This window comes from Thalassophryne amazonica, chromosome 8 (assembly GCF_902500255.1).
Source record: "Thalassophryne amazonica chromosome 8, fThaAma1.1, whole genome shotgun sequence".
NCBI lineage: Eukaryota > Metazoa > Chordata > Actinopteri > Batrachoidiformes > Batrachoididae > Thalassophryne > Thalassophryne amazonica.
The window spans coordinates 32,064,041-32,082,333 of NC_047110.1; the positions used below are offsets into that span (position 1 = coordinate 32,064,041).

General features: G+C 39.7%; 1 protein-coding gene across 1 annotated transcript in view; it reads left to right on the forward strand.

Moving 5' to 3' along the window:
• LOC117515410 (cellular retinoic acid-binding protein 1) overlaps positions 1 to 18,293 on the forward strand; it is a 37,316-nt gene that overhangs the window by 8,894 nt on the left and 10,129 nt on the right. Inside the window, exon 3 of the mRNA XM_034175973.1 lies at positions 16,861 to 16,974. Coding sequence (XP_034031864.1) covers positions 16,861 to 16,974 — 114 coding nt within the window. The remainder of the gene's footprint in view (positions 1 to 16,860; positions 16,975 to 18,293) is intronic.

Below are 18,293 nucleotides of genomic sequence, written 5' to 3' on the forward strand. Positions count from 1 at the left end.
AAACAACTGCAAATTATAAAGTACACAGTGCTCGTACAGCCAAGGGTATTTTAGCATTGTGTTATATTTTAAAATATGTCTTTCTAGGTATCTCCAAGTCACATCTGATCATTCATTCATTTTCTATACCCACCTATTCCAATTAAGGGTCACGGGGGTGCTGGAGCCTATCCAAGCAGTCATAGGGCGCGAGGCGGGGTACACCTTGGACACAACATTAGTTTGTCAATTTAGAGTCACCAATTCACCTGCATGTCTGTGGAAGTGGGAGGAAGCTGGAGCACATGGAGGAGAACATTCAAACTCCACACAGAAAGGACCAGGTGAGACTTGAACCTAGGACCTTCTCGCAGTGAGGCAGCAGTGCTAACCACTAAGAGACTGTGCCATTCCAAAGCTGATTATCTGCTCAAAAAAAGTCAGTTTCATTATTTTAAAAGAGTAATTCACAAAATTATTTGCCCTTCGGAGTCACAGCTAGTTATTTCTAGTGCATAAATGTAGAATAATTGTAGTGTGAAAGTCTTCAACAATCACTTGGACTTACGATGCAATATGAGTGCATTAAAGCCTCTGAGACTTTCTCAGTGCTTTCATTGATGTTGATGGTTCTCTTTGTAGTGTCAGTTTTTGATATCATCCTCACATCTTTGTGGTTGGATTAGGAGCAGAGATCAGAGGGTCTGTCTTGAGCCTCTCCAGACTCTGAAGGGGAAATCTCACACCTATAGCATACGTTATTAGCAGATCAGTGGTCGTCACACACAGTAGTTGCCCTGTTTACAGAAGGAGATTATATTTTCACCTCAATCGGTTTGTTGAATTATTTGTGATTGTCATAAAAAATAATGAACAAAATGAGCTGCTTGAAATAGACAACCTTACATTTTTAGATGAATACATTTATAATATAAAGGTTTTATAAATTTCCACGATGTCCTTATATGTACTTTTCATTGAAAACATACAAAAAAGAAAGAAAAAGTAAAATAAAAAAAGACTGCAATTTTCTATACCTAAATTGATACATTTTTCCTGTTTAATGTGGTTGAAATCCTAAATTATAAAATATACTTAATAAATTTAGGAGAAACAAATTAGTACATTTTTTTAAAATTGGTACAAATTTTAATATTTTCAGTGTTGTTTACTCTGTGAGACACAGCTGCACGCACTCAAAACAAAAATGACTGCAATTTTCTGCACCTAAATTGATACATTTTTCCTGTTTAAAATCTTAAATTATAAAATATACTTAATAAATTTAGGAGCAACAAATTAGTCTTTTTTTTTTTTTTTAATTGGTGCAAGTTTGAATATTTTCAGTGTTTACTCTGTGAGAGACACCTGCATGCACTCAAAAAAAAAAAAAAAAAAAAGACTCATTGGATGAACTCAGTTCAATTTTGTGCAGGATTTTCATGTAATAAATATATGTAGCCCCAACTCAAATAAAGCACATCATGCAAGAAAGTTTAATTTAATTTTGTTGAGACTACATATATTACATGGAAATCCAATCAATGAGTCAGTTTTTTAGTGAGGGAAATCCTGAGCCAGAATCCGGATCATCTCCAAAATTCAGTGGAGTCTTCCATGCATGGTGTAATGTGTATCTGTGGTGAAAATTTCATCAACATCCGTGCAATAGTTTTGATATAATCCTGCTAAAAGACAGACAAATAAATAAATAAACTGTTGTGATTTTATTACATCCTTGATGGACGTAATAATAGCCTGTCCCATTTCAAAGCTTTTTTGGAATACAGCTGATCAATCAATCAATTTTTTTATATAGCGCCAAATCACAACAAACAGTTGCCCCAAGGCGCTTTATATTGTAAGGCAAGGCCATACAATAATTATGTAAAACCCCAACGGTCAAAATCACGATCACAATCCCAAGAGTCATTGTGTATTATCTTTTTTCCCCAAGACAAAATGGTTGGCAAATAAAAAAGGGACCATTTTGGGCTCCATATGCAATTTAAATAAGCATTGAAAATGATTACTAAACTCCAGGTTACGCCCTCTACACTAGCTTGTTGTGTGCAGCTGTCAAGATTCGGCTTTGCTGAACGCAGCCTTTGAAGGATGTGGTCCCTGAATTAACCTTTCCTTAACATTTCCCACTCACGTAGGGTGGTCAAAGTCTAATCTTACCCACTCATGTAGTGGGTAAGATTAGACCATACCCTTGTGAAGCACCTTGGGACAACCTACGTAATGTTGTAATTTGGCACTATGTACAAATAACCTGCATTGAACTGAACTGAAACTGAATTGAAACTCAGCCTCTATCCCTACCTGAGATAGAGCTGATTAAGTATTTATAAGTAAACAGTGTTCATGAGGGCACTTTAAATTGATACATATGCTGCACATTATGGTTGCATTCTCAATATTTGTATTTTTCAATTTGCTAATTTTTTTTAAGCAGGTGCTTTTGTGTTTATAAATGTTTTCTGTATTTGCTGTTGTCTCAATTTGCAAGTGTTATGGTCCCCATCAGTCACTGTATTTTTGACTATAAACTTAAATGTTTGCTTTTATGACATGATGACAAATTTGACTTTTTTCCTATTATAGTGGTCAACACAATTTCTCTTGCATGGAATTTTTCAGTGGATTTTGGGTAATTTTGGGGGTTGAATTCGAATCTGGTGTTAGTTTTTTTCCAGTCACATCGCATCATTGAGATATGAAAACATATTTGTTGTATCGAGCATAGAAGCAAAAGCTGCAGTCTCGCACACCTCTTCGGCGCCATAAATGATATTACACCTCTTGTTCATATTTTGTGAACCTGGTTTAAAAACTATGCTTTTGAAACTGCTTTTGTGCACGATTAGTGGAGTCAAACTCGTAAGTGAATGAGGAACTTTTCTATAATCCATTAATACGGAACATGTAGATTGCAAAGAAAAAAACCTGATTTGATAGAGGACGTCTGAGCTCAGACTCGGATTCAGCACCGCAAAATGACCTTAAATCAGTTCTTAGAGTCCGTGAAAGAATAAAATGTTTTTGTTTTTGTTGATTAGTGTTATATGTCCTATTTAAGCTTGAGTACCCAGTGATATACAGTTGTAGTGCACCACCAGCATATTCTACTGGTCATGACTGAGACGGGATGTCTTGGCAAAAACATGCAGCCACAAAGACATTTAAGATAATGACCATCTAAATTAGAAAATGCCCTTAATAAGACAGCCTTGCATTGTCTTGCTCGATATTCACATCCGTTTGTCGTTCTCTGCTCTTTAAACTGCTGACTGAGCTGAAAGTGAAAGGGTGTCTTGTTTGGTATGAGGGAATTATGTGCGTGTGTGTGTGTGTGTGTGGGGGGGGGGGGGGGGGGGGGGTGTCGCCATATGGTTCAATGTTCTTCCAGGCAGGAAGATTGATGAAAGACAAAATATACTGATGCAAACTATGAATCCAACTGTTTAAAGAGGTACAAGTCAAAATAGGTATAAATAAGGGGTTTTTTGATTTGTAGAAATTAAACTTTTTGCAACATTATTCAATTCTGTTTATTTATGTAGTGCCCCGAGATAGACTGGTGTCCTGTCCAGGGTGTACCCTGAATCTTGCCCTCCGACCCTTGATTGGAGTAAGCAGGGTATAGAAAATGAATGAATATATTATTTATGTAGTGCCAAGTTACAACACATCACCCCGAGACTTTTCACAAGCGAAAGGTCCCGAGCAAGCACAGTGGCAACAGTGGTCAGGAAGAACTCGCTCAGGCATTTTGATTATAGGAAGAAACCCCAAGCACACCATACTCAGTGGGGTGACCACCTGATTTAGGCCGTACTACCAGTACCAAAATAAATAACACAAAGTGCAACAAGAATGGTCACAAGACAGAAATGTTGCATCAAAGAAACCATATACAGTATATAGAGTTCAGTGGCTAAAATGACCAAGTGCTCACAACATCCAGTGGTGAAGAGCAGAGCACCATAAAATGGAATACAATTGGTGACTTGGTTAAAATAGTTCATAGCTCAGTCATTAAAGGAACAACATTATCACTAGTCTTTAATTAATTGTTACAATTTAAATATATGTAGAACATCTAGAGGTCTCAGTGAACAGATTTTAAAGCACATGAATGTATCGTTCTTCTAACCCGTGCCTCCAAAGTCTTTTTGTTTGTTTGTTTGCCCCATGACTTTGCATTGTCTGGACACACTGTGGGGCCCTCTTGATGACCTACATTCAGGTCCATACGTATTCGGACAGTGGCAGTTTTGATCATTTTGCCTTTTTACACCACCACAAAGGAGAGGAGATGGAACAATCAAGATGTGCTTGTATTGCAGAGTTTCTGCTTTCATTCAAAGAGTTTGACAAAAATACTGTATTGATCATTTAGGAATTATGGGTCTGCTTGTGTGCTGAGCAGGTAGTTCAGTGGGACAAGAGCTGGGCTACCCATTTGTAGACCTAGGCCCGATCCACAGTCACAATACTTGTTTGTGTCCTTAGACGAGACACGTTGCCTGCCTTGTCCCAGACCACCCAGCTGTAAATGTCTGCTGACTTTGGTGGCGGAGATAACCTACAATGGAGTGGCATACCATTCAGAGGGAGTATTGTTAACACATTCCAAGATTAAAATATAACAGTAGGACAGAAAACACTGTCGTATGCTGCTGCCCATCATTTATATAAATGTCTGTTAATTAGTTTTCCAGCTCCAATCCTAGAACATTTGGATCACAAACTGAAACTTTAAAGCTTGAGGACACAAGTAATTAAAATGATAACACTGTCCCTGGATATTAATACAAAGGACACACTTCCCTTGAATTACAGGCTGCTGGTTGACCTGCTTGGCATCACTGTCTGACACACCTCCACCGGTGCCGTCATTAATACAAAGGATACAGAATAATATTAACAGATTAATTTGATAATGAGGCAGCATGGTGGTGCAAGACGTTAGTATACTTGAGTATAGTATGTCTGAGGACATCTGTGACTTTCTGTACTTGTATGGAGTCAATATGTGATGTCAACAAGCAGATCCATACTAGATCAACTATGGCAACATCCAGCAAAACAGATGAAGGCAAAAAACAAACAAACAAACCTAAATGGGTATAGTTTGTCCTTCTCTTGTGTGGAGAAGAAGTGTGCTGGTTCTTATTTTAAGAATAAGGGTGATGTGCAGAGCTGCAGTAACTACAGAGGCTTTAAGATGATCATCCACAGCATGAAGTTATGGGAAAGAGTAGTAGAAACTAGGCTTAGAAAACTGGTGAAGATCTATGAGCATCAATATGGTTTCAGGCTGAGAAAAAGTACTAGAGAAGCAATGTTTGCTCTGAGAGTACTGATGGAGAAGTACAGAGAAGGCCAGAAGGAGTTATATTGTGTGTTTGTAGATTTAGAGAAAACTTGTGACAGGGTGACAGAGAAGAGTTGTTGTATTGTAAGTCTGGAGTGGCAGAGAAATATGTGAGGAGGGTGCAGGATATGTACAAGGACAGTGTGACAGTGATGAGATGTGCGGTAGGAAAGAGACTCATTCAAGGTGGAGGTGGAATTACACCAAGGATCAGCTCTGAGTCCTTTCTTGTTCGCAATGGTGATGGACAGGTTGATGGATGAGATCAGACAGGAGTCCCCATGGACTATAATGTTTGCAGATGACATTGTGATCTGTAGTGAGAGTAAAGAACAGGGTGAGTCTAGCCTGGAAATGTGGAGATATGCTCTGGAGAGAAGGGGAATGAAAGTCAGTAGACAAGTGTGTGAATGAGAGGGATTCCAGTGGGATAGTGCAGTTACAAGGAGTAGATGTGGTGAAAGTACATGAGTTTAAATATGTGGGGCCAACTGTCCAAAGTAATGGAGTGTGTGGTGGAGAGGTGAAGAAGACACTCGTTTTTATTCTCACTCAGTAAAAAACACCACAGAAGCTGTCACAGAACGAAATATTGATGAACTGCAAAAATAAATATAAGCAGAATAAAAGCACAGAATAAAAGTCCAAGGTGTGTGATAGCGATCAATCAATCAATCATTTTTTTATATAGCGCCAAATCACAACAAACAGTTGCCCCAAGGCGCTTTATATTGTAAGGCAAGGCCATACAATAATTATGTAAAACCCCAACGGTCAAAACGACCCCCTGTGAGCAAGCACTTGGCTACAGTGGGAAGGAAAAACTCCCTTTTAACAAGAAGAAACCTCCAACAGAACCAGGCTCAGGGAGGGGCAGTCTTCTGCTGGGACTGGTTGGGGCTGAGGGAGAGAACCAGGAAAAAGACATGCTGTGGAGGGGAGCAGAGATCGATCACTAATGATTAAATGCAGAGTGGTGCATACAGAGCAAAAGAGAAAGAAACAGTGCATCATGGGAACCCCCCAGCAGTCTACGTCTATAGCAGCATAACTAAGGGATGGTTCAGGGTCACCCGATCCAGCCCTAACTATAAGCTTTAGCAAAAAGGAAAGTTTTAAGCCTAATCTTAAAAGTAGAGAGGGTGTCTGTCTCCCTGATCTGAATTGGGAGCTGGTTCCACAGGAGAGGAGCCTGAAAGCTGAAGGCTCTGCCTCCCATTCTACTCTTACAAACCCTAGGAACTACAAGTAAGCCTGCAGTCTGAGAGCGAAGCGCTCTATTGGGGTGATATGGTACTACGAGGTCCCTAAGATAAGATGGGACCTGATTATTCAAAACCTTATAAGTAAGAAGAATTTTAAATTCTATTCTAGAATTAACAGGAAGCCAATGAAGAGAGGCCAATATGGGTGAGATATGCTCTCTCCTTCTAGTCCCCGTCAGTACTCTAGCTGCAGCATTTTGAATTAACTGAAGGCTTTTTAGGGAACTTTTAGGACAACCTGATAATAATGAATTACAATAGTCCAGCCTAGAGGAAATAAATGCATGAATTAGTTTTTCAGCATCACTCTGAGACAAGACCTTTCTGATTTTAGAGATATTGCGTAAATGCAAAAAAGCAGTCCTACATATTTGTTTAATATGCGCTTTGAATGACATATCCTGATCAAAAATGACTCCAAGATTTCTCACAGTATTACTAGAGGTCAGGGTAATGCCATCCAGAGTAAGGATCTGGTTAGACACCATGTTTCTAAGATTTGTGGGGCCAAGTACAATAACTTCAGTTTTATCTGAGTTTAAAAGCAGGAAATTAGAGGTCATCCATGTCTTTATGTCTGTAAGACAATCCTGCAGTTTAGCTAATTGGTGTGTGTCCTCTGGCTTCATGGATAGATAAAGCTGGGTATCATCTGCGTAACAATGAAAATTTAAGCAATACCGTCTAATAATACTGCCTAAGGGAAGCATGTATAAAGTGAATAAATTGGTCCTAGCACAGAACCTTGTGGAACTCCATAATTAACTTTAGTCTGTGAAGAAGATTCCCCATTTACATGAACAAATTGTAATCTATTAGACAAATATGATTCAAACCACCGCAGCGCAGTGCCTTTAATACCTATGGCATGCTCTAATCTCTGTAATAAAATTTTATGGTCAACAGTATCAAAAGCAGCACTGAGGTCTAACAGAACAAGCACAGAGATGAGTCCACTGTCCGAGGCCATAAGAAGATAATTTGTAACCTTCACTAATGCTGTTTCTGTACTATGATGAATTCTAAAACCTGACTGAAACTCTTCAAATAGACCATTCCTCTGCAGATGATCAGTTAGCTGTTTTACAACTACCCTTTCAAGAATTTGAGAGAAAAGGAAGGTTGGAGATTGGCCTATAATTAGCTAAGATAGCTGGGTCAAGTGATGGCTTTTTAAGTAATGGTTTAATTACTGCCACCTTAAAAGCCTGTGGTACATAGCCAACTAACAAAGATAGATTGATCATATTTAAGATCGAAGCATTAAATAATGGTAGGGCTTCCTTGAGCAGCCTGGTAGGAATGGGGTCTAATAAACATGTTGATGGTTTGGATGAAGTAACTAATGAAAATAACTCAGACAGAACAATCGGAGAGAAAGAGTCTAACCAAATACCGGCATCACTGAAAGCAGCCAAAGATAACGATACGTCTTTGGGATGGTTATGAGTAATTTTTTCTCTAATAGTTAAAATTTTGTTAGCAAAGAAAGTCATGAAGTCATTACTAGTTAAAGTTAATGGAATACTCAGCTCAATAGAGCTCTGACTCTTTGTCAGCCTGGCTACAGTGCTGAAAAGAAACCTGGGGTTGTTCTTATTTTCTTCAATTAGTGATGAGTAGAAAGATGTCCTAGCTTTATGGAGGGCTTTTTTATAGAGCAACAGACTCTTTTCCAGGCTAAGTGAAGATCTTCTAAATTAGTGAGACGCCATTTCCTCTCCAACTTACGGGTTATCTGCTTTAAGCTACGAGTTTGTGAGTTATACCACGGAGTCAGACACTTCTGATTTAAAGCTCTCTTTTTCAGAGGAGCTACAGCATCCAAAGTTGTCTTCAATGAGGATGTAAAACTATTGACGAGATACTCTATCTCCCTTACAGAGTTTAGGTAGCTACTCTGCACTGTGTTGGTATATGGCATTAGAGAACATAAAGAAGGAATCATATCCTTAAACCTAGTTACAGCGCTTTCTGAAAGACTTCTAGTGTAATGAAACTTATTCCCCACTGCTGGGTAGTCCATCAGAGTAAATGTAAATGTTATTAAGAAATGATCAGACAGAAGGGAGTTTTCAGGGAATACTGTTAAGTCTTCTATTTCCATACCATAAGTCAGAACAAGATCTAAGATATGATTAAAGTGGTGGGTGGACTCATTTACTTTTTGAGCAAAGCCAATAGAGTCTAATAATAGATTAAATGCAGTGTTGAGGCTGTCATTCTCAGCATCTGTGTGGATGTTAAAATCGCCCACTATAATTATCTTATCTGAGCTAAGCACTAAGTCAGACAAAAGGTCTGAAAATTCACAGAGAAACTCACAGTAACGACCAGGTGGACGATAGATAAATAAAACTGGTTTTTGGGACTTCCAATTTGGATGGACAAGACTAAGAGTCAAGCTTTCAAATGAATTAAAGCTCTGTCTGGGTTTTTGATTAATTAATAAGCTGGGATGGAAGATTGCTGCTAATCCTCCGCCCCGGCCCGTGCTACGAGCATTCTGACAGTTAGTGTGACTCGGGGGTGTTGACTCATTTAAACTAACATATTCATCCTGCTGTAACCAGGTTTCTGTTAGGCAGAATAAATCAATATGTTGATCAATTATTATATCATTTACCAACAGGGACTTAGAAGAAAGAGACCTAATGTTTAATAGACCACATTTAACTGTTTTAGTCTGTGGTGCAGTTGAAGGTGCTATATTATTTTTTCTTTTTGAATTTTTATGCTTATGAATTGGGTTTGAAAAAAAAAGTGCAGAAGAGACTGCCAGCAGGGTGGAGCGGGTAGAGAAAGGTGGCGGGAGTGATTTGTGACCGAGTAACATCTGCAAGAGTGAAGGGGAAAGTCTACAAGACAGTAGTGATACCAGCTATGTTGTACGGCTTACAGACAGTGGCACTAACAAAAAGACAGATGGCAGAGCTGGAGATGTTGCAACTGTCTTTGGGAGTGACGAGGATGGACAGGATTAGGAATAAACTTAGAGGGACAGATCAGGTAGGACGGTTTGGAGAGGTGAGATTGAGATGGTTTGGACATGTGCAGAGGAGGGACCCAGAGTATATAGGGATAAGGATGCTGAGGATGGAGCCACTAGGGAGGAGGAGAAGATGGAGGCCAAAGAGGAGGTTTATGGATGTGCTGAGGGAGGACATGCAGGTGGTTGGTGTGACAGAGGAAGATACAGAGGACAGAGTAAGATGTAAAGGATTGATCTGCTGTGGTGACCCCTAACGGGAATAGCCATAAGAAGAAGATGGGTTTGTCCTTCTGTTCCTAAGCGTAGAACAGAAAACTTGTCAAAGGGAAAAAATGTACATTTGAGTGCATGGAGGTCACAGAATTATATGTTATAATCAATAAAATTCAGCCAACAGAATGGAAAATTGGAAATATTATTTTTTGGAAACCACAGAAACCCTTCTATCTTGTGCACTGTGGAATTAATAGAGGGTTTGAATATGTCAGTCAATATATTACAGCAACAGCTGCTTATGTTTAGATCAGACATGTTATTGAATGATAACATGAAGTGGCTGCTCAAACAGCAAGTATTGAACTGTCTGCTTACGTTTAATTTTATGATGTGAACTCCATGACACTGGTGGAGGAGCAGACATGACCTCATTCAGGTCCCAGGAGACACTGTGGCTCCTTGTGTCTGGACTGTGCGGCATGCTGGGTACAGGGCAGTGCCAGGCATCTGGCAGCGTGGCTTTTGTCCACATGAGGCCTCTGTACAAAAGAAAAACTATGGAAAGTCAAGGAACATATGAATGCAGCCTCTTTTAAAGAGGTTATGTGGTCAGTAAGATGACAAAAAAAAGAAGAAAAAAGTGAAAGGATAAATTTTGTGTGTTGGCTATAAGATTTCCTTACAGCCAGTCTGCGCCAGATTGAGGGAAGAAAGCAGAAGCATCACCTCTAGATGCTGACATAGTTGACATGAATGAAAAAGAAGTACCGTTTGTTTTTGGGGTGACAATGCAAATGGGATGAGAGAAGATTACAGAACAAGAAGCAGCTAATCTCTGTTCAAAAAACTAATCTTTCAAGCCACTTATGTATGTTGAAGCCTCAGGTTGAAGCATACTTATCTTGTTCTATAATAGCTAAATAAAGTGCCCTGTGGGTTACCGACTCCAATAAAGCCCAAGGCAAAATGGCTATTTTTGGCATAAAATGGCCACCATTTCCAAACAAACGAATCTATGCAAATTATTTTTGGACAGAAACAATGTCAATGACCAATATCGTGCCTGTGTTTAATTAAAAGAAAATGGGGACAGTTATGGGACAGTTTTTGAAAATATTGGGTCCAAATACTCACATTGGCTGTTTTGGGCATAAACATGGCCGCCATTTGCAAACGAATGAATCTATTACTAAAATATTTTGATGTGAAATATTTCAATGACCCATATTACACCTTTGACAAATTAGAAAAAGTTATGTTTTTGAGAAAATTGCTTTGAGTGCTCAAAATGGCTATTTTTGGCATAAAATGGCCACCATTTCCAAACGAACAAATCTACAAATATGATTTTTAGACAGGAACAATGTCAATGACCCATATTACGCCCTTTCCAAATTAGAAAAAAGTTATCAGATAGTTTTGGCCGCGACATAGGGTTAGCGGCCTATTGCCAGTAACGCAACAAAAAAAGGCCACATATCTTTGTGCAGTGGTAAAGAAAAACTCCCGATTTGTTTTTCTTTTACATGAAGAAACCTGCTATGGCCATACCATTAAGACATATCAGATGACCACCCCACTCAGTCTGTTTCTTCCTTATCTGCCCTTTTTTCATATTTGTCTCAACATTTAATCAAAGCTTTTTCAAGGTAGGCCAAAGCCTTTCATCAGTTCCATGAAAATCTGTTTTGCTAAGAGTTAGCTCAGTGGGATCAGAGTTGGATGACTGACCAGTATATAGACCTGGATGTGATTTGTGGTCACACTACCTGTCTGTATTACTTGGACAAGACAGTTCATCTGCCTGGTCTTGGTCCAGGTTGGGCTGGTCTTGATTGAGGTCGTAACCTGCGATGGACTGTCATCGGCTTCACGCTACGGAATGCTAGGATAAACACCAGCACCAATGGGCCATGGGGCCTATACTGGACCTACTTCTGTTGCATTAACTTGTTCAGTCTAACTGCAACGTTAAAAAATAAAAAGAAAGTTTAACATTGGCAGGTTTTGGCCAAAAGTTCAGTGGCTGCTCTTTTAGGTCACATCAAACTTCATCACCACGATTTTTAAAAACAAGCTTGTCAGTATTTGAGCGGAACTGAAGTTGAAATCTCTAATCGTTTCCCAAACAACTTAGAATGACAGCATGTATAGTACCAGAGGTACTCAACCAGAGGAGAGCGATCCTTCCAGACTGTTGCTCCCAGGCTTTGGAATGGTCTCCCGCTCTCTCTGCGCTCACTGGACTCTGTTGACACTTTTAAAAGCCAACTTAAGAGCTTCTTTTTTACACAAGCTTTTGCTTAGGTTTTGGGCTGCTATGCTATGTTTTAAATGTCTTGGCCACTGTGTGGTGTATTGTGCTTTTTATGTTGTGAAGCACCTTGTGGCTCTTGTCTGTGAAAGGTGCTATACAAATAAAATTTACTTACTTACCAGTTTTATAGGTCTTTATTTCTACTTGCCACACATTATTGGTTTTGTAAAAGTTGCCATTTCAGCTTCACTGACCCGTTGGACCCAGGCTACAGTGTGCTGGAGTGAAACCTATGATCTTCATGTGGTCTCGCTGGCACATGAGCCACAGGGGTCGGCGTTGTCGGACTCTCAGGTGGAGCGCTCGGTTGGCAGAGAGACATCTAAGCAGGTTTTAGTGGAAACCAGCTGCCCCCGCGGTTAAAGGGATTACACACTGTTCGATGTACAGAGCTGATTAACACCATCCAGTAGGTTAAAAAGCTCACGTTATTCTGTGCGACAGCGGTGGGAGCAGACAGCCTCGTCCCACTTCCGAGGGAAGAAAATGATAAGACGAATAGGCAACAATCGGTCACATAGGCAACATAGACGAAGCAGATGGGTTTTAGTGCAGTTACAATGAGGTGATTATATACGAGGTCTGTCCAAAAAGTATCGTATCTTTTTATATTTTTCAAAAACTATATGGATTTGAATCACGTGTGATTACATCAGCCAAGCTTGAACCTTCGTGCACATGCGTGAGTTTTTCCACACCTGTCGGTTGCGTCATTCGCCTGTGGGCAGGCTTTGAGTGAGCACTGGTCCACCCCTCCCGTCGGATTTCTTTTGTCTGAGAACTTGCTGAGAGACTGCCGCTTTGCTCTGTGAAATTTTTTTCAGAAACTGTTAGAGACAGGCAGTTGGAAACCATTCGATAGATTTAGTTGGATATCGGTGAAGATTCTGTCGGCGTCACGTGGATTATGGACTGTTAAAACCTTTTTAAAGACGGCCCACAGCGGCAGAGGGCGCACAGCGCGCCGAGCGGCCATTCGACAGGCTGGATCGACCAGATCATTTCTAAACTGAACGCTGTGTTGATCCGGGGCATCATGTGACTACCACAGAAATGGCAACAGAGCTGGACATAGCACTTTTGCGGCACATTCCACTGTTACAGGAGATTTTGTATTGAAAGATGTGCGGAGGATTTCGCGCGTCGGCACGAAGCAGCTCAGGACGCACAGCAAAAAAACACCTCCGTATTGGAAGTCTCACAGGACATGTTGGGGCATGTCCAGCTGTTACACAATTTCTCGCATACTCACTCGACTGAAAGCCATCGAAAGCCGTCTGAATCTTCTGAATGGTTTCCAACACGGAGGTGTTTTTTTGCTGCACGTCCTGAGCTGCTTCGTGCCGACGCGCGAAATCCTCCGCACATCTTTCAATACAAAATCTCCTGTAACAGTGGAATGTCCCGCAAAAGTGCTATGTCCAGCTCTGTTGCCATTTCTGTGGTAGTCACATGATGTCCCGGATCAACACAGCATTCAGTTTAGAAATGATCTGGTCGATCCAGCCTGTCGATTGGCCGCTCGGCGCGCTGCGCGTCCTCTGCCACTGTGGGTCGTCTTTAAAACGGTTTTAACAGTCCATAATCCGCATGACGCTGACAGAATCTTCACCGATATCCAACTAAATCTATCGAATGGTTTCCAACTGCCTGTCTCTAACAGTTTCTGAAAAAAATTTCATGGAGCAAAGCGGCAGTCTCTCAGCAAGTTCTCAGACAAAAGAAATCCGAAGGGAGGGGTGGACCAGTGCTCACTCAAAGCCTGCCCACAGGCGAATGACGCAAGCGAAGGCGTGGAAAAACTCACGCATTCGCACGAAGGTTCAAGCTTGGCTGATGCAATCACACGTGATTCAAATCCGTATAGTTTTTGAAAAAAATAAAAAGGTCCGTTACTTTTTGGACAGACCTCGTACATGCTCTGATGGATGAAAAGATTAGAAACAGTGGAAAAGCACTTGTGCATCTTCTTCTGTTACTGCACAATTTATCACTGAATGTTTATAACTGAGTTTTAGCAACATTTTCTCCTCAATACATTTGAACCAAGGTGTGTTTCTGCAAAGCAATTTCCTTTGCAAATCAGCTCAAGTAAACTGATTGTTTTGGGCCAGCTGGCATCCAGAGAAGGATTTTAAATGACCACACCAGGTATTTTGTTGTTTGAAACCCAAAGTATAGTGTTATAGAGTCTAGAGTATAGAGTCTAGAGAATATAGAGTCAGTGCAGCTAGAAAGTATTCACAGTGCGTTACTTTTTCTACATTTCATTATGTTACAACCTTATTCCAAAATGAATGAAATATTTTTTTTGCTCAAAATTCTATACACAATACCCCATAACGCCAATGTAAAAAACTCTGAGATTTTTGCAAATTTATTAAAAATAAAATATTTGGACACTATTGGAAACCATAAATTAGAACCAGAAAATGGTCGGTACAAAAAAAAAAAAAAAAAAAAACAAAAAAAAAACACTGCATTTTAACAAGGTATTTGTGAAATAGAGGCAAGACTTCACAAACATCACAAAATTTTGAGATGTGTGTGGAAATTTTTGAAGGCAGAGCATAAAGAATCCAAATATAATGCAATTTTTATTTATTTGTTGATGGCTACTTAAGTATTTGGGAATCCAAACACTGCGATCATAGTTTATTTACTTGTATTTTATTGTGTTTCAAACACAAGACAGGGACAAATCAGCTGGAACATTTTGAAACAGGTGGCATAGCCACATAATTTAATTTTGTTTGGGGGTGGTGGTGATGGTCTAGTAGTTAAGCATCATTGGGCTTGAGACCAGAGGATCCTTGGTTCAAATCCCTGCCTCACCTGAAAATCACTAAAGGGCCCTTGGGCAAGGTCCTTAATCCCCTAGTTGCTCCTGGTATGTAGTGAGCGCCTTGTATGGCAGCACCCTGACATCGGGGTCAATGTGAGGCATGACTGTAAAGCACTTTGAGCATCTGATGCAGATGGAAAAGCACTATTTGAATGCAATCCATTTACCATTAACCAATTGATATGGCCTCTGGAACATGCAATAGTTTACACTTATTAACAATAAGAATGTGAGCTGTTGTGATAGAAAAATGGTCTGGTCTTGTTAAAAAAATTGATTCGGGTCACTTCAGTCGTTAATGTGAACATAGTCTAAATAATTTGTTTTCTATAAATTCTGTTCAGCAGTTTGGTGAATGATTGTGATGCTTTGATTAGTTCTGGGCTTTGCAGCTTCATTACTGCTACGAATATAGCGGACATTACTGAGACAGAAAAAAAAAAAAGCCTGGTGAGGAAACAATCAGTGTCAGGACAAGAAAACAAAAGAATGAAGTGAAACGGATAATAGCTGTACTTTACTGGGAAAACAAAGCTTCTAAAAGAGCAGGAAGGAGAACAGTTTGACTGATGTTTGCACACTTTAGTCTTGAGGGTGGAGTAATGAAACAAGAATATTGTTAATGGAACCTAATTTGTCCAAAATGATAAATCATCTGCATTAGCACAAAGTAAGACCACAGGTTCAGCTCCTCTGTGACTCACAATGAATTCTAACACTTTTATGGGCCATTTAAGTCCATTTGTGCAGGATAAATTAATGCTGAAGTCAAGCTGTGAATAATCACGTTGAAGTCATAAATTATTACGGATGGAAAATTAGCAGTGACCTTGACCGACTAAATCTTGGGAGGATTTTATATATATATATATATATATATATATATACACACACACACACACACACATCTTCAACCGCTTATCCAAGATCAGGTTGCAGAGGGCTGGAGCGTATCCCAGCAGTTATTGGGCGTGGGGCGGGGTACACCCTGGACAGAACGCCAGTCTGTTGCAGGGCCACATATAGACAGACAAACACATTCACACCTGCACACACACCTACAGACAATTCAAAGTTTCCAATTCACCTAACCTGCATGTCTTTGGATATGGGAGGAAACCGGAGCACTGGAGGGAATCCACACAAACACGGAGAGAACACACAAACTCCACACAGAAAGTCCACAGGTGGCAATCGATCCAGTGAGACAACAGTGCTAACCACTAATCCACTGTGCTGTTCTTTGATTCTGAGTCAAATTTATTCAGTGTTACAGTCTTTGAGAACAGCCTTCTTCGGGTAGATTTACCATACAGTACCTCTGACGTAAATGAAATCCACGACACATTCTGTCATGTTAATGTACCCGTCTAACTTTTCTTAAGAAAACGGGCTGCAAAAGTGATGACTTGCGTGAGCAATAATCATATTTAATTTGTCCAATTACTTATGCCCTCTGAAAATGGTAGGACTGCGTATAAAATTGGCAGTAATTCCTAAATGATTAATGTGATATTTTTTGTTAAACCCCTTAAAGCTATATTTCTGCAATACAAACACATCATGATTGTTATATTTCAACTCCATTGTGAAGTACAGAGATAAAGTTATAATAAATAAATAAATAAAATTGTGTCACTGTGCATTTATTTACAGACCTGACTGTAGGTATGCATCAGGTGAAAAATAAACTGCACCGTTCCAGAATCACTCTTATTTTCACAGTAGATCTTGAGTGAAATTTGCAAAAGATAATAAATTAACTAATTAATAAATAATAATAATAAAAAAAAAAATCATAAAAAAAATAAAATCACTGACTTCTGACCCTCTCATTTGATTTTCCCCCATCACCTGCAGAGCCTTGCCAACTGGGAGTCGGAAAACAAGATCCACTGTAAGCAGACTCTGGTGGATGGTGATGGACCCAAAACCTACTGGACTCGAGAGCTGAACGGCGACGAGCTCACACTGGTGAGTGCACCACAAAGACACATCATCTCTTTCTCAGTAGATAACAGCTTTAGCAACACACACCCTACACAAAATACCTTTTACATTTTTTTTTCCCAACTGAGGACTTTGCATGGCTCAAACTCTAGAAAACGGAGGAGAGAAAATTCAATTACAAAGCCATTATTGTTTTACAATAAGAAGGGCACTCACTAATGTATGCAGTATGGACCAAAAGTTTTTGATGCAAAACACTGAACATATATATTTTGAACAATATCTGTATGCTTAAAGACAAGTTTACAGAATATTTAAAAAAATTGTGGATAAATAGTTTATTTCCATAAATCAAAAGTATGCTATGACTGTCATGATTCAGAGGAGCTGGCACAGCAGGTGGTAGGATGCAAGATGCAGACTCACAAACTGGTGATGGAATAAGAAGACTTTATCAATAATTCAGGCAGAGGTTCAGTACGCAAAAAGGCAGTCAGTGGGGCAGAGGTACAGGCAGGGATTCGGCAATGGTGTCGTGAAATAACAGGTGGGGTTCAAGAGCACAGCAAACAGACTTACATGGGCAGAGACAAAAACGAGGTCCAGAAAAACAAACAAGGTCGAGCACGGTGAGGAAACAGGAAACTCTGATGAAAAAGCTGGGACGAAGAATATGACATCAGTGAACTAGCAAACAAAAGTCACAGGGCTTAAATACACGTGGATAATTAGGCAATGATGGGAAACAGGTGTGGTGAGCTGGCAGGAGGAGGGTGTGGACAAACAAAGATGAGAGACACTGTGTGGGGCAAGAGAGTGCAGTGACAAGTGGGCGAGGAGGTGACAAACAAAACAGGGCGTGACCAACAGAGATGAGGAGGTACAGGTGAAGGACAAGAGAGTGCAGTGAACAGAGAGTGTGACAGTGATACAAATGAAACTGGGCGTGAATACATGAGAACAAAGATAAGGAGGGACAGACAAGGGAATGCAGTGACAGCTGGGACATGACTAGAAATCATAAACTAACAATACTAAAATATCCAGACCAAAAAGAAGAAGAAGAACAAAAAAAAATTAAAGACAGAATGGAACCTTGACATGAACAGAATCATAATAGACAAAAAATGGCTAAGACTGAAAAGAAAGCAACAAGTAATTCAAAAGCTGAAACTAGAAGCAATCATAAAACAAAAATCAAAGAGAGTGGATCAAAGACTAAACTAAACAAGAATGGCATTCAACATGTGGCTATAGAAACAAAACCCAGTGACAAAAGTAAAATAAACAGATGATCAAAAAACTGACAAAATAAATTAATGAAGAAAGACTGACAGAAAATC